Source organism: Manis pentadactyla, chromosome 2 (genome assembly GCF_030020395.1).
Source record: "Manis pentadactyla isolate mManPen7 chromosome 2, mManPen7.hap1, whole genome shotgun sequence".
NCBI classification, from domain to species: Eukaryota; Metazoa; Chordata; class Mammalia; order Pholidota; family Manidae; genus Manis; species Manis pentadactyla.
In genome coordinates this window covers 115,754,469-115,781,306 of record NC_080020.1, presented here as the reverse complement: position 1 = coordinate 115,781,306, position 26,838 = coordinate 115,754,469, and the positions used below count along the sequence as shown (strand labels likewise).

Below are 26,838 nucleotides of genomic sequence, written 5' to 3'. Positions count from 1 at the left end.
TGGTGAGTATGCAAAACCATTCCCAGATCTGCCCAAATTATATTGTTACAGGAGTTTAGAATGTATTACAGGGGTATTCAGGTGATGGAAATAAGATTAGAGAGGTAGGTTCAAAAAAATTGAGAGAGAAGATGATATATACTGCCCTGTAGAGTTTTTAATACACCTGCTGGTATTCTCATGCGTTGGCATTATCTTCTTAGGATGTACGTTAGGTGGAAAGTTAGTTGGGGGAGCCTGTCCAAGGCTGTTGAAATTATTGTCAGAGGTTATGAGCCATAGCACTCTGCAGCCTGCCCAGGTGGGCCCCAGGCATTCACTTCTTGGGCATGTTCTGTGACGTCCCGGCCAGTGTTCAGCCCACAGTTGCGAAGCCTTACTGTGTGCTGGGTCCCTGGTAAGTACAGAGAGCTGCAGGGTGACACAGTCATCTCGTGGGGGGACCCCTGCCTGCACCAGGTTCCTGGCTGCAGCATTGCTGAACGCAGGGCGTGGTGCCAGGCAGGTTATTTCCTCTCTCACGAATATTCTGTACCCTTCTCACTCTAAGTGCCAGCCCCAGACTTCACAATGACAAAACAAAGCAAATTCTCTTTCCCTTCTTCCTGAAACAATTGCAAAGAATCACTTTCTCTGCCCTGCTTTTCCCTGGCAGACTTCCTTCTCCTCTACTTATTCCCTTGTTCAGGACCATTGTAAAAACATGGCCTTAGTACTCACCACTCCTCTGAGTGTGCTACCCTCAAGGTCACCAAGGGCCTCCTCATTACCAAAGCCATTTGCCTTCCTTCAGACCATTTGCCTCTATGCCTCTCAGGCAGCGCTCTGCCCATTGGAGCTTTCTGTGATGCTGGTTACATTCCGTTCTGTGTTCCCCAATATGGAGGCCAATAGCCACACTTGGCTGTTGAGTACTTGAAATATGGCAAGTACCACTGAGGAACTGGATTTTTAATTTTGTGTAATTGTATTTAATTTAAATTTAAAAAGTCACACATGTTGCTAGTGGCTACTATATTAAACAGCATGGCTCTGGAGCATCCATTTCTTTATGGAAACCCTTTTTCTTAGTTTTGGTGGCACCACATTCTTGCGGGTCTCTGCCATCTCCTCTGTGTCTCCTCTTAGCCCTCCTGCGTGCTAAAAACCGCCTCCCCGAGGGTCTGTGCTCACCCCTTCTCCCTTCTCTTTCTGCACTCTCTTCTTATCTAAGCCATATGGAAATGACATCCAGCACCCCAGGCCTCACTCCTCCTTCTGCCTTCAGACCACTATTTCCGATGCCAGCCGGGTGTTGTCACCTGTGCATCCTGTGGTTAGTCACCTTGGGCTGACTGTGACCCTCACTGAAATCACTATCACTTCCATGCCCACCTAACCCTTCCTCCCCCGCCCAGCTCTGTTCTTCCCTCTAATGAACCTGCTTTCCTTTCCCCTTTGGCGTCACTGGTGACGCACCTCCCTCTCTGTTGTCCCTTACTCCCTAACTCTCATACAGTCCTGAGATTCCTCTTGTGCTGTCCACTGCTTTCATTCTCAAGGGCTCTCCCCTTTTTTATGATTATAAAAGCAGTAAATATTTATTGTTGAAAATATACTAGGTTCTGTAAAACACATTTCTAGAGAGAATACCTATGATTCTAACCACCCAGAGAACCATGTTTAATTTTGGGGGGTGTGACTTCCCACATATAACCTCTTGTAACCTCTTGCCTGGATTATGGTGGCTGTGAACCCTCAGTGTCTCCCCACTCTAATCCACTGCTATTTCCCAGTGCATGATTCTGATCATGTCATTCTTCTGTTCCGCTCATAAATCTCCAGAGGCACCCAGTTGTCTACTGAATTAAATTTGTCCCCACTCATGGGGCGTCATGCCAGGCTGCCCTCTGCTTTCTCAGCATTCAGCATTCCCAGTGTGGGAGATGTTATTGACACATCCCAGTAAGAAACGCCCACAAAACCAGGAAGTCATAGTATCCATTATGGGTGTGACTAGATACCTATTTGTGTGGCTTAAATGTATTAAGTACTGTTGTTTCCATTCTTCTTCTAGCAAACAAAACTCGAGTTATTACTGTTTAGATTATGGTGACAGATTTCTCATCCTGGATTTCACTTCTTTCAAAATAAAAGAGAAATGTTTTCCATTTTAGTAATTGAGACAGTCGCTGTTTCCAGGTCTGTGTCATTTCTAATTACACAGCATAAAGCCCTAGAGGGTTATTTCCTTTCTATGCCCCTGGAGAGAACTCTTTCCCAGAGCTGAGAAGCTGTGACCCTTTTTGCCTAAGCATCATCACTCCTGCTGAGTCTTGATACCGTGAGTCAGTTATAAATGAATCAGTAAATATTGGTTCCATGTTTATAAGAAATGGTCTTGAGATGAAGATGGTGTGGACATTTTTAGAATTTGGAGTCTCCCTGGGAAATGGATTTAGCTCCTTAACAAAGGCCAGCTGGTCTGTGTCTTGCGCCCCCAGCTGGGTTTACCCTGGCTGATGGCAGAGGGGTGCAGCAACCTAGGTCTGTGCACATAGAGCTGCTGCTCATGCTGTGACCTCCTCAGTGTTTGGGAGGTTTCCTGTGGGAGGAGGAGGAGGACTTTCTCAAGTTTTGTTTGATGGCTTGAAATTTAATCTTGTGTTTGTTGTGAACAGATCTAGTCCTTAATGAATTCTGTCCTCAGCTTTGCCTTACTTATCTTTTAACAGCTCCCTGGCATATAGTATCCCATTAATAAATGGTTGCTATTATTAGGGTTATGATTATACAGATGCCTCCACAAACAAATTCTTTGTCCCTGCCTTTGCTCATGCTGCAGACCCAGGTTCCCAGCTGCCTGCTGGATGTCATGCACATTTGCGCCTTTGCCCAAGCCAGAGGCTCTGCCAAGATGCCTTTCCATCCTCCTCTCCTTCTATTAAAATCCTATTCACACGTTAGGACCAGGCTGATGCCTCCTCCTCACCTGAAAGCTTCCCCCACTGGAGCTTATTGCCTCTTCCTCTGTACTAGGCATTGTGTCTCTATACCCTTCCTCTCCCGTGGGAAGCCAACTGTTCCCCTGTAATCACTTCACTTGCTTATATGTTGGTCTTTAAATCCCTCTCTTGAAGGTGGGGGAGACTGTGCAAGACGTTTATAATACCCCTGTGGCGTCTTTCACAGAACCAAACATGTGGCACATGGCTAATTGATGTTTGTCTGATTTAAGCTGTGATAGAAATTCCAAAGCCACCAGCTCTTTAGTGAACTTTTTCTGTAAGAGTAGAGTGAGTGCCACGGGGCCCTGGCCACACAATCAGGGGCAGCCTCCCTGCCCAGTTGTGGGCTCCTGGTGTCTGTCGCAGACGGGAGGCTTGGGGCAAACAAACGGCCTTGGTGTTGGACTCCAGCAGGCGGAATTCCTGTATTTCCAGAGATCTCCAGGCAACATAATATTAACTCAGAGAAACCAGAGATTATTGCCAAAAGTTAAAGGTCTGTATTTCCTTCTGGGGCCTTGTAGGCCCCATGTTTTCTCGAACAATGAGATAATAAAGAGGGCAGTAATGGTTCTTATCCATGTAATTTGTCTTTGCTTTTGTGAAAGAGAGAGCTGTGAAGAGGGGAACCCAGCTTCTCAATGCCTCAGTTTCCTCATCTGTACAATAGGATAATGGTACCCAAATTGCAGGGTCTTGTGAGGATTAAATGAGTTTATGCATATAAAGTGCTCAATAAATAGAGCTTTTATTATATGTGTGTTCAATAAATATTAGCAATTTTTATTTCATGATGATTGATGCACTGATGAACACATGTCCAGTAAATAATGTTTGTGATGTTGCCAGCACTAGAGCAATAGAAATCTCATGTTCACCTAAACTACTTTCACTATGAAGAGATTCCAGAAATATTTCAGGAAATATAAATAATCTCAAACTTTTCCTTTTAACAGTTCCAACTTTATCATACTTGTGCACATCTGTTGTCACACATAAGCATTCCTGCCATTCCGCATAACATCACGTTTATTGTATCACAGTGACACTCGGTTGACCTCCACAGTTGAGTGTAGGTATTAAAAAGTGAGTGTGAATGGAAAGGAATGAAAACTGACTTCTTTCTGCAGTGCTGCAATTCTTCTTTGGGGCCGAAATCATAGTTACATCGTTATTAGAAGGCAATTCACTCCATGGTACTTTTCTTTCTCTCTCCCCTTTCAAAGGAATGCATGTTGAAAGGACCTCCTTCTCCTCTGAGGATCTTGATTTTGGTCACTTTTGCACCCAAGTGCAAAACTATGACAATACCTCTTGCCCAGGCTGCCAAAAGTAGTAACATGCAGAGACACATCGCAGTTGAAAAGGGAGAATGGCCCCTGTATGGTGACTGCCTCGGAATTATAAATATTTTGATTTCTCCCTTAGGAGATGGCTCGTGGAGGAGAGGAGACAAACATGACTTTGAAGCTAAGCAAGCGTACTCATCCCTCCAAACAATCACCCTACTGAGGACAGTGAAACCTGAGTTTGAGAAGTTTTCCATGGAGGTGAAAAGTTCTGTTGAGAAGCAAGGGCTCAATGAGGAGGATTACGTAAGTCTTGATGATGAGCCTAGACCTTCAGCTTCCTGAAAACAGTCTACTAATTAAATCAGAGGTGACAAAGCGTCCCATTCTGAACCATTCAGAAATTCCTAGGTGTATGTCTGAATGCCACTAAGCTTTCTGCGTATTTCTTTCCGGCCAGTTTTCCTCCTGCCTCTCCCTGCTCCCTGGCGCCTCCATCAGCCCCACCCTTCGCTTAGGCTTTCCCAGCTCCTGCAGGAAAGAAAATTGCTTTTTGTGGGTACTTGTGGTAATGCTGAGCAGATGTCTGTAGACTTCCATTGCCTATTGGACTAGGAGTGTGTTGGGGGAGAAGATGGATGAAGGAATGCCAAAGTTTTGCATGCCCAGTTTTTCCAAAGCTTGGTGGCAGGAGGTATGTGGGGTTTCAGAAGGCACTTTCTTTTGGCAATCTGTCTTGGCTTCATGGCAGTCCACTGCTCTGTCTTGTGGCGGAGTTGCTGCCCCCATCGCAAGCTGTTTCCTCCTCAGATATTCCCGAGCTTCCTGCTCCGTTAGTGCTGCTGCTCCTGATGCATTTTCCACGTGTGGACTAGCGTTGGAAGCTAGGCCAGGCTGAGGACTGAGCAGAGGAACTCGTCTGAGAGCTGGCCCGGAGGATAGCTGGCCCCCCTCGCGTAGTGCCGTCGTTTTGCTGCCTCTGGCCCGTTTTGCTTTGTGGCCCCTCAAACCTTTGTGTCACTCCTGCAGCTTCTTTCTCAGAGCAGGGTGAGCAGTGGGCCTCTCCAGCTGGTTGGGTAGGTGTGCTAGTTTTCAAAACTGTTCACTCCATAGTGTCCAAAGTAGAAAGGGAGTACCTTCTGAAGGACAGGTATATGGCTTGGTTTGTCCCTGCCCAAGATGGAAAATGACCATCCTCATAAGATATGGCCACTTCCGAATAGGGCCTCTCTCAGATTCTTTACCTGAAGTACTGCAGAGGATGGGCATTGGGCCTCAGACCACCTGCCTTCGGAGCCTGAATCTAGCACTTCCCAGCTGTGCCAGCTGGGGCATTATGCAGTCTTGTTGATCCATACTGGGAGCATGACAGATAATCTATCTGAAGCATTTAGCACTGTCCCTGTCAAACTTCAGTTCACCGTACCCATCACAGGCTCTTCAGCCCCTGCTATTGATCTCAGATCCAGCAACTTTGGTGGGCTCTTTTACTAGTTCTAAAATTTACCACGCATTTTCTAACCAGTCACATGGCCTGCGAAGAGTGACAATTTTGTTTCTTTTCAATTTTTCTCCTACGTTTGCTTAATTAAAAGTTATACTTAGTGTAATTAAATATAATTAATAAGATTAAAACTTAATGGCACTGGCTAGGATCCCAACACTGTGTTGAATAAGTGGGCATTCTTTTTTTTATACGGTCTTATGTTGGTTTCAAATACAACACAGGTGGATCAAAAGTTACCCATACTATCAAATCCTCACCCCCTCCAGGTGGCAGTCACCAGCCATCAAGGTAGTAAGATGGTACAGACTCGTTAACTGTATCCTCCATGTTGTACTCCTGTCCCCATGACCAACCTATATTTTGATTGTGAATTATTGTTCCCCTTTACCCCCCTTCACCCTTCCCCATAAGTGGGCATTCTTGCCTTGTTCTTAACATTAATATACAGATTTTGTATCTTTTCATATCAACGTTTAAATATGCTGTTTATTGTGGGGTTTTTGGGGGACTATTAGAATATGGAAGTTTCCTTTTATTACTTGGTAAAGTTTTGTTTTGTTTTGGCAAAACTACACCTTTTATTAGGATAACGGAATCAAAAATAGCACCACAAGCATTAAAGTTTATATAACGTTGGTCAGGGAAAGGCTCTGCACACAGGTCTTCATTTAGGCATTATTAATTGTATCATAGCCCTGACTCTATGTCATATATGTTAATATCCTACTCATTGTATTAGCATGTTGGTGGCACCCTTGGAAAGGCTATGATCTCAAAATGCAAAGATCTTAAACTTTAAAATTTTTATAAGGCTATACTGAAACATTGGAAGAATCGAGTGACTTTTACGCTCTTTTTAAAATTGACTGTTTTATTGAGATAATTGCAGGTTTACATGCAGTTTTAAGATGCAATATAGAGATCATTTGTATGCATTGCCCAGATTCCCCCAATGGTAACGTTTTGGAAAGTTATATACAAGATTATCTGTCAGATATTGAAACTGATTCAGTGCACTGATCTTACTATACTTTGTGTATGTACGTGTGTGTGCCCCTGTGTATTAAGTTCTAGTTTATTAACTGTGTAGGTTGTGTGTTTGAATTTTGCAAAATGCCTTGGATATGTCTGTTTTTATAACCAAATGATTTTTTCTTTATTCTTTTATAACTTCATGAGTTGCACTACCAGATTTTTCCTTTTTTCTGGTTTTATTGAAATATAATTGACACATAACATTGTGTAAATTTAAGGTGTACTACATAATGAGTTGATATGTATATATATTGACAAATTATTAACACAGTAAGTTAATATCCATCACCTCACATAGTTAAAACATTTTTTTTTCTTGTGATGAGAAGTTTTACTATCTACTCTTTTAGCAATTTTCAAATATGCAATAGAGTATTGTTAACTATGTTCATTATGCTGTGGATCCTACACAGGACTTACTTATAACTGGAAGTTTGTACATTTTCACTACTAGGTTTTCGAATTTTAATCATTTCTGTACTTCCGGCATAGGGGATCTCTCTCTTCTGGTTTCTGCCTCAAGATTTTGAGCTTCTCTATTTCCCAGGTCATATTTTGGAAACTAAAATTATGGTTGAACCTATACATGTTTGCTTAGGTAGAACTTTCCAGGCTGGCTCATATCCAAAGCTATTGGCAGCCAGGAGCTTAGCATCTCTGGGTCAAATATTGAGCCCTGTTTTTCACTCATCTGTGGTGGGTGATCGGGTAGGAACATGTGTGTGGGGTGATAGAACATAGGGCTGCTTAGGTCTGGGCTGTCACTGGGCTGTGGGTATTATGTATACTGTAATGGTCTAGCTACTGGTGCAGGTGTCTTATGGCAGAGTCTCCACCATTCTTATGGGTAACTTAATAATATTTTTGAAAGTACATTTATCTTCTTACTAGTGAACCTGGTGGAAGCCTATTCCATTCTGATACATCATGTTTTAATAGGGTCCAGTAGCCACCACTAGAGACAGAATAGCCTAATGGTTAAGTATGCAGGCTTGGAATTTCATATTCTTATCTTGTGTTCTTATTTTGGGCACGTTTCTGAAACTCTGTACCTTAGTTTACTAGAAATAATAATTTTTAACTGACAAGGCTGTTGAAAGAACTCAAGGACTGTATATAAATAATATTTAACATAATGCCAGGCACTTAGTGTATATAATGGATAGAAGCTATTATTTCTCTTCTGTCTCTTATACCTCAGACCAGTGTATCTGATGCTCCTGCATGCCTAATGTACCTAGTACTCCTACACCCTTCAGATCTTAACTCAGATCCACCTTCTCAGGGAGGTGTTTGCTGACACTCCAGACTACCTCATGGCACTCTGCCCTTTTCCATCACAGCTCACCTCTCAGATTATGATCATACACATATGTGTGGGATTTTCTAAGTAACTTTGGCCTCTTCTACTACACTGCAAATTCTGACAGAGCAGGAATCATGTCTGTTTCTGCTTACTCTTGTATCCTCTTACTGCTTGGCACTTAGGAAGCAGTCAATGACAGTAAGCTATTATTGTTTTAGTTATAAGTGAACCAGAGGACGTCTAATCCAACTCACTCAGTGGTGGAAACTGAGGGCCAGGGAGGTAGGGTAGCCTTTCCAAATGTAACCAGTATACTGAAATCAGCGCAGTGTTGGGTGGTGATTGAGTCCTGTGCCTTGACCTTCTCAGGTACACAAAGCCAGTTTCATTTATATGTGGGAGATGGTCTTGGGGGATTGTAATGGGTTTTCACAGTGGGGGTCCTGGAGATCTTCTGGGAGTCATCAGTTAGAAGTTAAAGAGGTCCTCCAGTGTCAGTGGGACCACAGTGTGGCTCAGACAAGTGGTGGCCGAGTGCCTGCCTGGCCTTCTCTGGTGGTTTTTATTAGGTTGCCCACATGTGCAGTAGCTCTCCCTTGAGGGTGTCTTAATGGAGGTCTTTGGCCTTTGCCATGCGAGTGGTTCCAATTCTAGAGCACTGGTATTTGGTTTCAGAATGCGTTGTATGGTGGCCAATCCAAGGTTAGTTCCATTCCCTGACTCCGGGTTCAGTGAGTCTTTTTTTCCACTACATCAGTCTGACCCTTTCAATAACAATGTGCTCAATGTGGGGGCAAACCCATGACCTGAAGATTAAGTGTCTCAGGCCTTGCAAGTGAGCCTGGCAGGCAATGCAAGCTGAAATGCTTCCTTCATTTCCCTGTACCCTGCCTTCCCAAATATGCACCTTTAAGATATCAGTTTCTCTTTACTCTTTCTTACACATAACAGAGTCTGGCTAAGACTGTCTTCTCTGCATCTGTAGTGATCTGCTTCCCCTGTTTTCTTCTGAAGTGCAAACCATCATTTCCTAGATAATCAGGTGCTGTTATTGAGTGCCCCAGGGAACATGGCGGTGAGCTAGATCCTGGACTGTGCAGTGGTCCCATCTGGGATGGGATCCTCATCACCTAAAAATATTTCAGTGGGTTTATAAATATCCATGGCTATGAGCTCTGAGAGCCCAGAAGAGTTGCATTCCTATTCCAGCTATGAATATAAAACATGATGCACCTCAGTGTACAACATTCTGACATGCTGATGGTACTCGCAGAAGATTGGACAGTTGACTTTGTACTGACCAAATGTGTTATAGAAAATATCTGTGTTTCTAGAGAAATGAAATCAAACACAGTGGAGTGGGTTCACTCAGTCCTTTAGTGGGAAGCTTCTTCCAAATTCATCCAAGTTTCAATGACCTCTTTATGTGGATGAGAGTTTCTTGACTCTTAGCATACATTAACTCTTTATAATTACTCTTTAAAATTTTGTGTCTAAGTGCACATGTGTATATTTTTGGAGAGAGGAGCCAACGCATGTCATCTGATTCTTAATGGGGTTAGTGTCAGAGAAGGTAAGAATCATTGAACTAGACCGTGGCTAGTCAGCTTACCATTTGCCTGGTTATTGTTCCAAGCCTTATTCAGTCATATGTATACAGGGATACCACTGAGGTATATAACCCTTAGAAGAAAATGAAGAAACACCTAAATCCCTAATATTTCTTAATCTTACATTCTAAAACCATGAAGATGAAAGATACTAATTCATTTATTAATTCATTCATTCTGCTAGGGGGTGAATCCAGTCTTTCCAGTTCCTAGTGTTTTCACATTACGTCTTTAAGAGGCAGACTTAAATTTATCCCTGCTACTATTTCTCAGTTTAGGCTGAGCCAGTGTTGGAGACATCTTCCCCTACTGGCAGCCTCTCTGACTTCTCCGTCCTGTAAATCCTACTCTTGGCCTTACCCCATTTTCCCTATTGTGTTTAGCACTTGTGAGACCCATTCACTGGCTGTCCCTTTAACAATTAGCCCTGCCCTTGGGTGAAGCTCACTTTCTTTCCCTAATGTTGTTGTTTAAATCAAAATAATATATGACTTTCTAGATTGAATACAATGAATGAAAAAAGACCATATTGAACTAAGAATGAATTCTTTAAAAAATAAATTAAAAAAATTAATTCATACTGTAAGAGTTATAGACAAACATGAGTCTCCTGTTCTACTCTCGTCCACTCTTAATTCCCAATCCTCAGTGCTTTTTTTAAATTTTGGTATCATTAATTTACAATTACATGAGGAACATTATGTTTATTTGACACCCCCCATCACCAAGTCCCCCCCACATACCCCATTACAGTCTCTGTCCATCAGCGTAGTAAGATGCTATAGAGTCACTACTTGTCTTCTCTGTGTTGCACATCCCTCCCCGTGCCCTGCCCCCTCCCACTATACATGCTAATCATAATGCCCCCTTTCTTTTTTCTCCCTCCCTTATCCCTCCTTTCCCACCCATCCTCCCCAGTCTCTTTCTCTTTGGTAACTATTAGTCCATTCTTGGGTTCTGTGATTCTGCTGCTGTTTTGCTCCTTCAGTTTTTTCTTTGTTCTTCACTCATCTGTGGAGTATAAATCATTTGATACTTGTCTTTCTCTGCCTGGCTTATTTCACTGAGCATAATACTCTCTAGCTCCATCCATGTTGTTGCAAATGGTAGGATTTGCTTTCTTCTTATGGCTGAATAATATTCCATTGTGTATATGTACCGCCTCTTCTTTATCCATTCATCTACTGATGGACACTTAGCTTGCTTCCAATTCTTGGCTACTGTAAACAGTGCTGTGATAAACATAGGGGTGCATGTCTTTTTGAAACTGGGCTGCTGCATTCTTAGGGTAAATTCCTAGGAGTGGAATTCCTGGGTCAAATGGTATTTCTATTTTGAGCTTTTTGAGGAACTTGCATACCACTTTCCACAATGGTTGAACTAATTTACATTCCCACCAGTAGTGTAGGAGGGTTCCCCTTTCTCCACAACGTCACCAACATTTGTTGTTGTTTGTCTTTTGGATGGTGGTGATCTTTACTGGTGTGAGGTGATATCTCATTGTGGTTTTAATTTGCATTTCTCTGATGACTAGTGATGTGGAGCATCTTTTCATGTGTCTATTGGCCATCTGAATTTCTTCTTTGGAGAACTGTCTGTTCAGCTCCTCTGACCATTTTTTTAAATTGGATTATTTGCTTTTTGTTTGTTGAGGTGCATGAGCTCTTTATGTATTTTGGATGTCAACCCTTTATAGGATCTGTCATTTATGAATATATTCTACCATACTCTTGGATGCCTTTTTGTTCTATTGATGGTGTCCTTTGCTGTACAGAATCTCTTCAGCTTGATATAGTCCCACTTGCTCATTTTTCTTTTGTTTCCCTTGCCCAGGGAGATATGTTCATGAAGACATTGTTCATGTTTATGTCCAAGAGATTCTTGCCTATGTTTTTTTCTAAGAGTTTTATGGTTTCATGACTTATATTCAGGTCTTTGATCCATTTCAAATTTACTTTTGTGTATGGGGTTAGACAATGATCCGATTTTATTCTCTTACATGTAGCTGTCCAGTTTTGCCAACACCAGCTGTTGAAGAGGCTGTCATTTCCCCATTGTATGTCCATGGCTCCTTTATCATATATTAACTGACCATATATGTTTGGGTTAATATCTGGACTCTATCCTGTTCCACTGGTCTGTGGGTCTGTTCTTGTGCCAATACCAAATTGTCTTGATTACTTTGGCTTTGTAGTAGAGTTTGAAGTTGGGAAGCGAGATCCCCCCTGCTTTAGTCTTCCTTCTCAGGATTGCTTTGGCTATTTTGGGTCTTTTGCGGATCCATATGAATTTTAAAACTATTTGTTCCAGTTTGCTGAAGAATGCTGTTGGTATTTTGATAGGATTGCATTGAATCTGTAGATTGCTTTAGGCAGGATGGCCATTTTGACAATATTAATTCTTCCTAGCCAAGAGCATGCGATGAGTTTCCATTTGTTAGTGTCCTCTTTAATTTCTTTTAAGAGTGTCTTGTCGTTTTCAAGGTATAGGTCTTTCACTTCCTTGGTTAGGTTTATTCATAGGTATTTTATTCTTTTTCATGCAATTGTGAATGGAATTGTTTTCCTAATTTCTCTTTCTGCTGGTTCATCATTAGTGTATAGGAAAGCAACAGATTTCTGTGTATTATTTTTGTATCCTGCAACTTCGCTGAATTCAGATATTTCTTCTAGTAGTTTGGAATGGAGTCTTTAGGGTTTTTTATGTACAATATCATGTCATCTGCAAATAGTGATGTTTGACTACTTCTTTACCAATGTGGATGCCTTGTATTTCTTTGTTTTGTCTAATTGCCATGGCTAGGACCTCCAGAACTATGTTGAATAATAGTGGGGAGAGTGGGCATCCCTGTCTTGTTCCCTATCTTAGAGGAAAGGCTTTCAGCTTCTCACTGTTAAGTATAATGTTGGCTGTGGGTTTGTCATATATGGCTGTTATTATGTTGAGGTACTTGCCCTCTATACCCATTTTGTTGAGAGTTTTTATCATGAATGAATGTTGAATTTTTTTGAATGCTTTTTCAGCATCTGTGGAGATGATCATGTGGTTTTTGTCCTTCTTTTTGTGGATGTGGTGGATGATGTTGGTGAATTTTTGCATGTTTTACCACCCTTGCATCCCTGAGATAAATCTCACTCGATCATGGTGTATGATCTCCTTCATGTATTTTTGAATTTGGTTTGCTAATATTTTGTTGAGTATTTTTGTGTTTATGTTCATCAAGGGTATTGGTCTGTAATTTTCTTTTTTTGTGGGGTCTTTGCCTGGTTTTGGTATTAGAGAGATGCTGGCTTCATAGAATGAGTTTGGGAGTATTCCCTCCTCTTCTATTTTTTGGAAAACTTTAAGGAGAATGGGTATTACGTCTTCTCTATATGTCTGATAAAATTCTGTGGTAAATCCATCTGGCCCCGGGGGTTTTGTTCTTGAGTAGTTTTTGATTACCGATTCAATGTTGTTGCTGGTAATTGGTGTATTTAGATTTTCTGTTTCTTCCTTGGTCAGTCTTGGAAGGTTGCATTTTTCTAGGAAGTTGTCCATTTCTTCTAGATTTTCCAGCTTGTTAGCATATAGATTCTCATAGTATTCTCTAATGATTCTTTGTATTTCTGTGGTGTCCATTGTGATTTTTCCTTTCTCATTTCTGATTCTGTTTGTGTGCATAGATTCTCTTTTTCTCTAAATAAGTCTGGCTAGGGGTTTATCTGTTTTGTTTATTTTCTCAAAGGACCAGCTCTTGGTTTCATTGATTTTTTTCTAGTGTTTTATTCTTCTCAATTTTATTCATTTTGTCTCTGATTTTTATTATGTCCCTCCTTCTGCTGAATTTGGACCTCATTCATTCTTCCTTTTCCAATTTCAATAATTGTGACTTCAGACAATTCATTTGGGATTATTCTTCCTTCTTTAAATAGGCCTGGATTGCTATAAACTTCCCTCTTAGAACTTCCTTCACTGCATCCCACAGAAGTTGGAGCTTTGTGCTGTTGTTGTCATTTGTCTCCATATATTGCTTGATCTCTGTTTTAATTTGGTCACTGGTCCGTTGATTATTTAGGAGCATGTTGTTAAGCCTCCATGTGTTTGTGAGCCTTTTTGTTTTCTTTGTACAATTTATTTCTAGTTTTATACCATTGTGTTCTGAGAAGTTGGTTGGTAGAATTTCAATCTTTTTTAATTTACTGAGATTCTTTTTGTGGCCTAGTATGTGGTCTATTCTGGAAAATGTTCCATGTGCACTTGAGAAGAATGCATATCCTGCTGCTTTTGGGTATATAGTTCTGTAGATGTCTATTAGGTCCATCTGTTCTAGTGTGTTATTCAGTGCTTCTGTGTCCTTACTTATTTTCTGTCTGGTGGATCTGTCCTTTGGAGTGAATGGCGTGTTGAAGTCTTCTAGAAAGATTGCATTGCATTCTATTTCCTCCTTTAATTCTGTTAGTATTTCTTTCACATATGTTGGTGCTCCTGTATTGGGGGCATATATATTTATAATGGTTATATCCTTTTGTTGGACTGCCCCCTTTATCATTATGTAATGTCCTTCTTTATCTCTTGTGACTTTCTTTGTTTTGAAGTCTATTTTGTCTGATACAAGTATTGCAACACCTGTTTTTTTCTCCCTATTGTTTGCATGAAATATCTTTTTCCATCCCTTGACTTTTAGTCTGTGTATGTCTTTGAGTTTGAAATGCGTCTCTTGTAAGCAGCATATAGATGGGTCTTGCTTTTTTATTCATTCTGTTACTCTGTGTCTTTTGATTGGTGCATTCAGTCCATTTACATTTAGGGTTATTATTGAAATATATGTACTTACTGTGATAGCAGGCTTTAGATTCATGGTTACCAAAGGTTCAAGGGTAGCTTCTTTACTATCTAATTGTCTAACTTAACTCACTTATTAAGCTATTATAAATACAGTCTGATGATTCTTTATTTCTCTCCCTTCTTATTTCTTTTCCTCCATTCTTTGTATGTTAGGTGTTTTAATCTGTGCTCTTTTGTGTTTCCTTTGACTGCTTTTGTGCATAGTTGATTTAATTTTTTGCCTTTGGTTAGTATTTGGTTGGTCTGCTTTCTTTGGTGTGATTTTATTTTCTCTGGTGACATCTATTTAGCCTTAGGAGTTCTTCCATCTAGAGCAATCCTTTTAAAATATCCTGTAGAGGTGGTTTGTGGGAGCCAAATTCCCTCAACTTTTGCTTGTCTGGGAATTTTTTAATCCCTCCTTCATATTTAAATGATAATCGTGCTGGATACAGTATTCTTGGTTCAAGGCCCTTCTGTTTCATTGCATTAAATATATCATGCCATTCTCTTCTGGCCTGTAGGGTTTCTGTTGAGAAGTCTGATGATAGCCTGATGGGTTTTCCTTTGTAGGTGACCTTTTTCCTCTCTCTAGCTGCCTTTAAAACTCTGTCCTTGTCCTTGATCTTTGCCATTTTAATTATTATATGTCTTGGTGTTGTCCTCCTTGGGTCCCTTCTGTTGGGAGTTCTGTGTGCTCCCGTGGTCTAAGTGACTATTTCCTCCCCCAGTTTGGGGACGTTTTCAGCAATTATTTCTTCAAAGACACTTTCTATCCCATTTTCTATCTCTTCTTCTTCTGGTACCCCTATAATGTGGATATTGTTCCTTTTGGATTAGTCACACAGTTCTCTTAATATTGTTTCATTCCTGGAGATCCTTTTATCTCTCTCTGTGTCAGCTTCTCTGTGTTCCTGTTCTCTGATTTCTATTCCATTAATGGCGTCTTGCACCTCATCGGGTCTGCTCTTAAGTCCTTCCAGAGATTGCTTTATTTCTGTATTCTCCCTCCCAACTTGATCCTTTAGCTCTTGCATATTTCTCTGCAGGTCCATCAGCATGGTTATGACCTATTTTTGAATTCTTTTTCAGGAAGATAGGTTAAATCTTTCTCCCCTGGTCCTCTCTCAGGGGTTTTCTGGGTGGTTCTGGACTGGACCAAATTCTTCTGCTTTTTCATGGCGATAGTTAGTCGTAGGCAGGTAGCATGTGTGTTAGAGGGGAGAACAAAGTCCCTTCCTGCTTGCTGGTCACCTTGCCCTTCTCCGCTGTCTGTACTGATTACCCGCACCCCAGGAGCAGGCTCCAGGTTAATTTCTTGAGCTGCGGTGGGCAGGGCAGCCCAGAGCCTTTTGGGGAGAGGCAGGCACGCCGGTTTTGCTCTCCTGAGAAAACCGTGCCCCTTCGCGCCTCTGCCTGTGCTGGGCAGCTGCTCGCCAGTGGCGGCTCTGGGTCTGGCCCGGGTGGCTGTGAGCTGGGCGGAGGCTCTGGTCAGCTGTTGTAGGCGCGGCCGCTCCCAGGCTGCTCTGCTGGGGCTCTTCGGGAGGGGGAGTCAATGGCAGGCTGTTTATCACCATGAGGGGCTTCAGAGCTGTGCTGCCACGCAGGGGGTTAGGGTGCCTGATGTTCCCCGGGATTCCCAGCTGCTGGGCTGAGTGTGCCAGGATGATTCCATCCAGCTGTGAAGCCCCTGTCCCTTTAAGACTTTCAAAAAGCATGCGCTTTTCTTTTGTCCCAGCGGAGTGGGCTGTGCGGACCCACTTGCAGATTTTACTTTTCTGTTTCCCTAATATCCAGCACACTGTTCAATATGAGTCTGTGCTCCCAGTGCGGATTACTAGGGCTGGGTATTTAGCAGCCCTGGGATTCCACTCCCTCCCTGTTCCTACTCCTCTCCTCCTGCTGGTGAGCTGGGGTGGGGGGAGTGCTCGGGTCCTGCTGGGCTGGGGCTTGTATCTTACCCCCTTCATGAGGTGCTGAGTTCTCGCCGGTGTAGATGTAGCCTGGCTTTTGTACTGTATCCTCTGGTCTCTCTCTTAGGTGTAGTTTTATTTGTTGTATTTTCAAAAATATATATGGTTTTGGGAGGAGATTTCTGCTGCTCTACTCACGCCACCATCTTCCCCCTCCTCCCCCTGAGTGCTTTTATTGGCTTCTTCTGCTGTTCCCCTGTATATTTCTAAAATAGCTTATTTATATTGCTGTCCTTATATTAAAAATTTGATATTATCTCTTGATTTTGTAAAACAGAAAAAAATTAACTCCTTTATACACTCTTCCTCTACAAATACTTACTTTTCCTCCCATCCTCTGAAGATTTTATAACATATTTTTTTAAAGTACATTCACCAAGTGAAATTTGAAGAAAAGCTAAAAACAAACCCCTCCATATTCAGATCCTTTATTATTATAACCATATATATATATATTTATAGCAGAATCATGTAGTATTCATGATTACAGTTCCTTTTCTGTGTAACCTTTTTCTTTCCCTGGGTTTAATTATTTCCTTGGTTTTTTAAATTGGCTTCAGTGGAGTTCTTACTATTTCATTCTTATTCTCTCAGTCAAAACTTTTAGTAATTACGTGATTAAAAAAAATCCCTTTGTCTTCCTTCTCCAGTTTAGAGTAACTGCTTCCTTCAGTATCAACCTGGGAATGTCCTTCAGTTTTCTCCTGTATTGTATCCTTTTTTCTTGGATATGAAATCCCCTCTTTGTTGAATTTTACCTTAATTTTGAATGAGTGGAAAAATCTTATGAGACTTTGTGTATCAGACATTTTTATTTCTAATTGATGGTTTAGCTGGGTATAAATTTTTAGTTTGAAGATTATTTTCCCTCAGAATTTTGATGTCATTGCTGTATTGTTTTGTAGCTTTTGGTGTCACTATTCTGATTATTTATCTTCTTACTACTTTATTTATCTCTACCTCTAGAAGCCCTTAGCATTTTCTCTGTATTGTTGAATATATGAATCAATCATGGTCTAGTAAGGAAAATAGAGTTTATCCTAGATAAGTCAACAGAAGGAATTTACTAAGAGAAACTAACTTTAAGATGTAGGAATTGGAGAAATTCCAAATGGAAGAGTAAGGCAAGCCAGAAATGAGCACAAACAAAATGCTGCTACTACATCTAAGAGCTAAAAGGACTAGGAAAGAGATAGTTTTACCAGAACCCGAGAGTTAGGGCTGTTAATAGGAGCTAGAAGCATGGAAGAAATGCGAACTCTGCCTGAGATGCAAAGAGAGAGAGAGAGAGAAATATCCTGGCTTTTTTCTTCTTCCTGGCTCTTTCCCCAGTGCTTCTTGTTGGTTGAACCAAGCATAAGTCAGCTAACAGGGAAATGGAGCTTATAAGAATCATCTTCCCATGATATAGAGCAGAGTAAAGCAGATATAGGTAGGGAAATGAACTGTAGACCAAATAGGCAGACAGTTGGTTTGCTGGAGCTCTGATATTTAACAATGATGTGTTTTGAGTGGGTCTTTTAAAATCTTCATGCTGGTCAGTTTGGTCTTTCTGGAAATTTTAAAGTTGGATGTCCGCTGCTCTCAGCCGATTCTCTGATTTTCTTTCCTGTTTACAAACTGCCTTTTTCTTTTACTTTCTGAAAGAATTCCTCAACTTTATCTTCCAGACTGTATATTGAATTTTTAATTTCTGCTATCATATTTTTAATTTCCAAGAGCTTTCTCCAAGTGCTTCTCTCTTTTTAAAAAATAGCACCCTGACCTTGTTTCCTGGATGTAATATCTTTCTGAGTATACCCTTACATCAGTTCTAGAATACATTTCTTTCACAGTTTAACTTGTCTAAAGTTGGTATTCATTTTATAATTGGTGGGCTGTCATAATTTAATATGAATTTTCTCTTTCTACGGGCCCATAAAACAAAGGTGCTTCTTATGATTGCGGGTATCTTAACACTTGTTGAGGTAAGGTTTTTTTTCTTTTTTTCTTTTACTCCCTGCATTGCCTGTTTCTTTCAAGATCCTTTTCTTTGAAAATATTTTTTATTCCTTTCTGTTTCATATTACAAGTTTTCCTAAACTGTTGGTAATCCTCAGCTGCCTGTTTATATTTAAGGGCAAGCCATGAAAAGATCAGGTCTATTGAATCAGTTATCCCTTTCCAAATTCCAAAATTTTATTGTTTCTGGTCTACTATTTCCTTCCTGTACTCTTTCCACTTTTAAGTTTAGACCTGAAAAACTAATCTATTTTTGTTTCAGTGGGGATGTTGAAGAGAATGTGTGTTTAAATGGCTCTGGTTTACCAGAAGTCTCTCTAGATTGTTGATGTCAATATCATGTAAATGTTAAAAGATGGTGGCACATCTTGTTTTGTTTGTTTTGGTGATGGGGGTAATGTTCTTATATTCAAAGCAAGGAAGAAAGAGAGAGAGAGCGTGTTTGAAAGAGGGAGCCAGCATGTGTCTTTTGGTCCAAAATGTTCTGGCTCTTTTGAAAATTCCCATTTGATTATAGTTTTCCTTCTAGTGGCTACTTTTTTCTTTATTTACTAGCTAGATGCTCACTTTCTTACCCTCATAGACATGCCTGCCTTCTTTAAAAGCAATTCTGCTCAAGCTGTTACATTAACAATAATACTGACTCTTAAAAAGAAAGACACAGGCCCAACATGGTATCACTTCTGCTAGGCCAAGTCACCAAAGCAGAGCCTAATACTTAAACCCAATTACAATTTCAACCTCCCCCAGAAATGCAGTCAGTCAGGAATTTTCTGGTCAGTCATTGATAAGATCATCTGTCACGCTGAGGTGAAGCAGGGACATGGGACAAGCATCATGATTAATTTTTCCTGCCTATGATGAAAAATGATGAGATATAAATAGTCTAGTAAGAACAGGAGGGACTTATTTTTAAGGCTAAGATTCCATTAAAAAAATCAGGGAATTAGGAGGTAAGATTCTTAACATATTCTATGGTAATCAGCAAATAACCTACCCTATCTTAAGGCAGGGCAAGTAGTCCTAAATGATATGTCCCGCTGCTTGAGGGTAAACACTGTCTTGGAGAAGAACAGGATCAAGAAATTCCTTGTGTTAAGTTTATCTTACAGAATATCTAGAGGACTGACTATGGATGATGATATAATGTCTCTCACTGGAGAATGAGACCACGTGTCAAGCCTATGCCCATCCTCCACCCCCACCCTTTGCCCCATTCTTGAAAGCCTTAAAAGACAGAATTCTAATCCCTTAAGCATGCTTCCTTTGTCCCACACTCCCCTTTCTTTGAGCATGTATTTTGCTTTAAATAAAGACTTCTTGCTGCTCAATTTATTGCATTTTGTTTCTGCACTCTTTCAGTGGTAAGCGTCATTGTTACTTTGCTATTTCATTCAATTTTCTAGTCTTTAGCACAAATCCTCATGTTCTCAGTCCTACTTCAGACAAGTAGGGTAGGGCTACTGAAATCTTTGATTTGGGCTTGCAAGTCCCCATTGCCTGGGTAATCCAGACAGGACTGCAGTTGTACAATCATGCTGTTTAGCAGCCTGCTTGAAAATCTCTTCTTTGCTCTGGAAAGTTCTCAGAACATAATCTCACTCCATCCAGTGCTCTGTGGCTCCCCCAAATCCTGGGGGTGGTAGGGACTTAGTTCCCACCCTGTGTAGATTCAAGCAGACATTGGATGCCAGGTGACCTTGGCTACAGGAGTTGGCAAGGGATATCCCCACTGCCAAACAGGAGTTTAGTGAGCTTCCCTTTCCTTCCTCTCTGCTGCCTGCATGGCTGCTGCCATTCATTACTACTCTCACATGAATGAATTCGTTTCTTACCTAGACTCGTCTGACCTGTTTGAGAATTCTTTTTCAATCAGAATCAAGAACATTCCCTGACAGGTGGAAGTTTCACCTAGTGCTTAGGGAGAGACCTCCGAGACGCAGCTGCCAGACAACATCATGAGACTTCTCCATCTTCCCTAAAAGAAGCTGCAGGAATCTAAGACTCCTGCTTCCTCCCCTAAAAGAAAGTACCTTTGCCTAAACAATCCTTTCTTTTCTTTTACTAATACCTATGCCCCAACCCCCATCCCACCGCCACCTTCCTGTCTATAAAAACCTCCCATTTGTACAACTCCTCAAAGCGTCTCTCTACTTGCTAGTGACTTGCTAGAGGGGATGCTGCCTGATTCATGAATCACTTAATAAACCCAATTAGATCTGAAAGTTTACTGGGATGAATTTTGTTTTTTGAAAAATGATTCTTTTATACATATATATAGGAACATCATCTAGGAACCCTGTTGTCAGAAGTTTAGGTTTGAAAGCAGATTTTTAAAAAGCCAAGTCAGCTCAGTTTTAAGGTTAGAAGATGGGTTATTTACCTAAAAATAACTGGAGATGTTTGTGGCCTAGCAGGTTAATTGTAATTTATCACAATTCAGTGGTAGTAATTTTACACCTTTTCTAGAATGTGTTAGGACTCTTTTATTGTAAAACAAAATACTTCGGAAAAAAAGTCGTGAAACATTTGCGGACATAAACTTGTCACCTTTCAATGCAACCTAGAGAGCAGACAGCATCTCCTCTGAATGAGATCTAACCGAAAGTAATCGCCAGTTACAGAAGGCATCATTCTAAAGCTGAAGGCCATCCAGATAGGAAAGGAGCTATAGGAGAGAAGGCAGAATTCCTAGGGCTGTGGACTTGGGCTGAGAAAGCTGTTGGCCAGGTCCCTTTACTTCTTAGGGCTTATAAAAGCAGGGATTTGAGCCACCACCTCAAGAAGTCTTTCCATTCCCAGGTTTCTGTTATTACATGTTTAAAGTGTTTTTTTTTTTTTTCTAACTTTAGTTTTAATATAGAGGCTGAGTTTTATTGGGCAGGAAGAACTTTCCTCTATCCTTCAGGTTCTTCTGCCTGGTCTGTGAATCAAATTGACATGAGACAGATTAACAGGAGGAAAACACCAAAGTTCAGTGAAGTGCCTATGGAGAATCTATAGAGATGAGACTCCACAGGCAGGGACAATGAGGTAAATATGTCATCCTGAACTAAGGAGAAGGGGGTTGGAGTCTAGGATTTCAAAGGGAAGGAAGGTAATTCATAGGAACATGAATGAGCTTATGCTTGATAAACAAACATTTGCTGTGCTGCAGAGAAACAATGGGATTTAGAGAGGAATTTTAACAGACATTGCTAAATTCTTCACTATCACCTCTAGTTCATATTATAATGTGGCTATCCATGGTGATAGGTCTCTTCCTGCAGCAGTTCCTCCAGTTAGATTCCATTTTTTTTGTATTGAAGTATTGTTGATCTGCAATGTTATATTTGTTTCAAATGTATAACACAGTGTTTCAACAGTTACCCATAATCAAATCTTCACCCCCTCTATTGGGGTTACTATCACCATACAAAGATGTTACAGAATCATTGACTATATTCTCCATGCTTTACTACCATCCCTGTGACCACCTTATATTGTGATTGCGAATTATTGTGCCCCTTTATCCCCTCCCCTTGCACTCATCCCAACCCCTCTCCCTTGGTAACTGCTAGTAATTTCTCAGTGTCTATGAGTCTACTGCTGTTCTGTTCATTCTGTTTTGCTTTGTTTTTAGATTCCACAAATAAGTGAAATCATATATATTTGTCTTTCTCTACCTGGTTTATTTCATTGAGCATAATACCCTCTAGATCCATCTATGTGGTTGCAAATGGGAAGATTTCCTTTCTTTTTATGGCTGAATAATATTCCATTGTGTATACTCACCACATCTTCTCTTATGCGATTAGTGGGGAAGGTCAAAGGTTTTTGCAGAGTCTTTGGGCATTGATTGCTTTCGGCTGTGTGCCAGAGTGGCACATCTTGGGGTGGCCTGCCCTTGGTCCCTACAGTTTTATTGTCATTATCTGGGTGTGGAATTTACCGATCCTTTTTTGAAAAATCACAGTCTAACAATCATCACAATACTCACCCCCCCATTTTAGGAGAATTTAATTACAATAAAGTATTCTGTTGCTTATAACATTACATGAGAAGTCTGTTGGAAATTTTCATCACTCTAGCTTTAAAATGTAAAGGACCAGCTTTTCTTCAGCTCAAACTGGTTACTGTTCTGTGGCACATAACTTTACATGCAAAATTCACCTTGTGTACACAAATTAAGTGATTGCAATGTTCTGTGTCTATTTACATCTGTAAAGATACACAAAGATGCAAGTGTAGTTCTGCAAACATAAAATTAGACTTTAGTTTTTAAGAATAGATCAGAAATGTTTTTTAGTATTTTTTAACTTAATCTCAGAAATGATTTTTTTTTGATTGTTGTTAACAAAGGTATTCAAACTATAAAGAACGGGTAGAGTCCATTTTTTTATGAAATAATGCTGCATCCTTAGCACTTTGGCTTTCAAACTCAGTTTCATACTTCATAATGCGACCTCTGTTCTTGACTTGGGGTAGAATTTGGTAAATGATGTTTTTATTTCTAACCAGGTATTCTGAGCAGGGGGTAATTTTAAAACCTTAGATATTTGCTCGTTTGAGGTTAGCGGGCCACCCATAGCTTGTTTTTTCTCCTTATTTAAAGTTTGAAAATTTAACTAATTAAACAAATATTCCAGCAGTGTTAATGCACAGCAGTATTGTCAGCAAGGTGGGATGTGTATTTGGGCACTCTCTCTCCCAGGTCTCCCTCTGACACTCAAAAATGAACGGGGAACCTGGGAGTAGGTGATTTATCCAGCCAAGGTATTTGAATAGAGAGACAGGGTTTAATAAATCACTGTTTAGATAGGCCAGACATTACATTTTGGAATGTCCAAAATATTGAAAAACAGCACTCTCATTTCCTTTAGTGAGGGGATGGCCGTCTACTTTAGTAAAGCTGTCTTAACTAGCTTGTGTTTTGACACTGGTTTTGCACAGAACCAGTGTCGGAGGTGACATCGGCTGAAAGGTTATCAGGTCATCAATAAAATCTTGGCCAGACACTTTACCCTCTTTTCTCTCACCTAATATCATTTAATTGGAACTATATATACTCTTACCTGAAAAATTTCAAAGTTAGCTATCAGTAAAACTAATGGAAGAAAAAAATGCAGCCAGTGCAAGCTCTGTGTGCCCCACTTCTGGTGAGATTGCGCACACAGGAAGGCTTTTGTGTCCACCAGAGCTACATCAGAATGGGATACTCCCTCCCTGCACTACCATCCCCCCTGTGCCCCCTTCCTTAAAAGCCAGCCAGGGAATAATTTGTCCAAATGAAAAGGCCCTTTCAGGCACTGGATGGCTTTGCTAATTGTATTTGAGAGAATAAAAGCCACAAGTTGGCTTTTAACAACAGAGAAATAATGAGTTCACATGCCAACATAGTAAAAAGATTAATTTTATTTGGAAAATGTAATCAGGTGGACTGTGGCACTGCAAGAAGAATGGCTCAGTAAGAGCCATTGTTTTTTTCCAGCTAAAGAAATGTCAGTTGGCTTTCAAAGCACATTTAAATAAAGGTGCAGTGAAATCTAAAAAAATGCATCATTTCCTTTTTCTTGAAATAAAGGGGAAAATTACTTTTACATTGTTTATTCTATAATTTTTAAATAGCTTTAGTTGTGCTAAATTAGAATATTTAAAAAACTTGTGGATCTCCTGATTAAAGTGGTTTTTGTTTGGTTGTAAATAAGCATTCATTTGCTTGTGATTTCCACATATTGGCTGGTGTGGATTTATTAATGCAAAGGTGCTGTCAAACTGGGACAAATCTGAAAATGTTTGAGAACCACGGTACATTATGAAAAAGGACTTTTCCAAGCAGTAGGTTTCATTTGACCTTTCCAAAGACAATCATTGTGGGCTTTTTTTTCCCGTTATGTGTGGTGATATAATTTCAGTTAGAAAGATATTGTGCAATAATAGTGACAATATACTCAAATATGCATGACTAAAATAGCAATGCAGTGTGGAAATATATTTCACAATTGAAAGGCTAAGTTGATTAATTTTTTTCCCTGTGCTGTCGCTGCTTGGAGTAGAAGGGCATTTTGGCACATTTGGCCAAATTCCCCACAATGAAAACAACTTAAATTCTTTTTAGAATAGTCAGATCACTTAAAATGTGGACTGCAGACACATTACCAGGTCGTCTTACAGAAATGACATGCATCAACTCTAACAATTATATCCATCACTGTAAGAGAAAGAAGAATGGGGCAAAACTGTAGTGGAGGAAAGCTCAGATTTCTTTTTTTTCTCCCTTTCTCTCCACTCCCACTGCCTCTTGTGCTCTGGGGCCTCAGGATCCTTCTTTGTCCACTTGGTGAGGAACTCATTGACACGAAGATTTTGGAGGGGTTTAGTGGATTAACTTTACTGTGATATTGCATATAAAGGAGGAACCTGGAAAAGGAAGGTTTGAAGTAAATGAATCTAAAGGTGGTATTCTGCTGTCAGGTAGAGGAGATGAGGGAATCTGTCAAATGCTAGGATTCATTCTTTCTACAAGACAGCTGTGCTCAGGAAATGTTGCTCTAGTCAGACCACCCCATGGCTAGAGCAGTGTGGTTCTTCCCAGTCTTCAACTCCTGTTCTCGAAGCTTTGTATTTTATGAATAGAGCAGCAGCCTAAGGAGTCTACATTTCATATAATTTTACAGGAACCTGGAGGAAATGCCTGTGTGTTCAGCCTTCCAGCTTGGAAGAAGGGAGGTGATAGGCCCCTGCCACCTTTCTTAGCCACGGCTCTAACAGAGATCTCTGGTGTTTGATGCTAGTAGCGGCCACAGGTTTTTAAAATCCTAGGGTAGAGTTCTGGTTCATAAGTCCTGGCCATTGATGTTGCTGTCTGTGTGGGTGGATGTGGCAGGGGAATCCAAGGTAGTGGTTCAGTAAATATTAATTGATGGGCATTAAAAAAATCAATGGCCCTAGGGCATGCCACCTTGTGTGCCAGAGACTTTAATCTATGAAATGGGGAAAATCACACTGAATTGCTCTTGGAAGTTGTGAAAAATGATTGTAAAGGGCTTTTATAAGCTTAAGCCCTTTGAGTAACAGTGTCCAAAGAAAACAGCCTAGCAGCTGAGAGCAGAGCATCCCCATGGCCCTGCAAGCAGTGCTCAGTAGTAGTTTTAAATGACATCCTTTCTGGGGCCCAGCCAATTGTTAAAAGAGAGGAGCTGGAATAATATATTGCTGGGGACTCACTCCCCTTTCTAGTGATGAAATTTAAAGTTGCTCAAGCTATTTGTAGCAAATTATTTCGGATTAGTTTTTATCTCCTGTTTTCTCCGCCTGGTGTGCACTTACTTAATTTTGTAAGTCTTAAAACTCTTGCTCCCCAGGCTGTGATTCGGGGTAGTGGGGACCATTGGCTTAAATTTGGGGCCCTTAATTAATTATTTCCTTTATTATGTTGTCTTCCTGTGGGATAATGACTAAATCACTGAAGTTAGATAGCATATTTCTACCCTATGCTAATGATCTTGAAGAGATTTAATGTCTTCATTAGAAACAGTCCTGCATCAGCTTGGTGCCTCAGTCTCTCCGGGGTTGTCATACAAATTATATTCATTTCAGTTTTAGGCCATTTTTCCTTTTCTGTTCTCAGGGTTGACATTTATTTATGGTAACCACATGTGTCCAAGAATCGCTTGGGTGACAGACGTCAGGCCCAGTTCATATGTCCTCTAGGTAGGTGCACATGTGCTTTCACTGACCACTTGGTCCTGTGTATCACCAGTCATACAGTTAAGCCCACAGATGGTTACTGTTTGAAACTGTGCATACCGTCAGGCATGTGCCAAGTCCTGCCTTTGGGCAAAGCATTGTACTGGGTCCTGTGAGTTCCATTCAGCTCTGGGAGGATGGGCATGAAGAGATGGGTACAGAAGTGCTTCCTAAGTCAGGCAGCCCAAGCTTAGAAGTAGGAATGCATTAGACACATTTAGGCAATGGTGAGCCAAGTACCCTGGCCTGGCTGCAGGGGTTTGGTGGGGGAGTACTCAGAAAGGGCTTTCTTCTTTGAAATTTGCTCACCTCTTGGCTGCCAAGACGCCATGGTCCCCATTCTCTGCCTGCAGCACAGTCCTCTGTAGTCTCCTTCCATGACTCCTTTGTTCCACTTGCTGCACAAATATTGGTGTTTCCCAAGGTTCTTCCCTTGGCCCTTTTCTCTCTAAACACTGTTTCTGGGCAGCACATCCACTCACCTGGATGGGATGCCCATCTTTATATGGATAACACCTCAATTTATATCTTCAACCCCAACCTCTCTCCCGAGTGGCAGCCCCCACTTCCATATTCCTGCTGGGACCTCTGCCTGA

The 26,838-nt window shown here is 40.8% G+C and overlaps 1 protein-coding gene across 9 annotated transcripts in view; it reads left to right on the top strand.

Annotated features, from left to right (window-relative positions):
• NPR3 (natriuretic peptide receptor 3) overlaps positions 1-26,838 on the top strand; it is a 75,550-nt gene that overhangs the window by 16,071 nt on the left and 32,641 nt on the right. For all 9 annotated transcript variants that reach the window (XM_036926601.2, XM_057496027.1, XM_036926602.2 and 6 more), the window contains exon 3: positions 4,416-4,582. In XM_036926601.2, the coding sequence (XP_036782496.2) occupies positions 4,416-4,582 (167 nt within the window). The remainder of the gene's footprint in view (positions 1-4,415; positions 4,583-26,838) is intronic.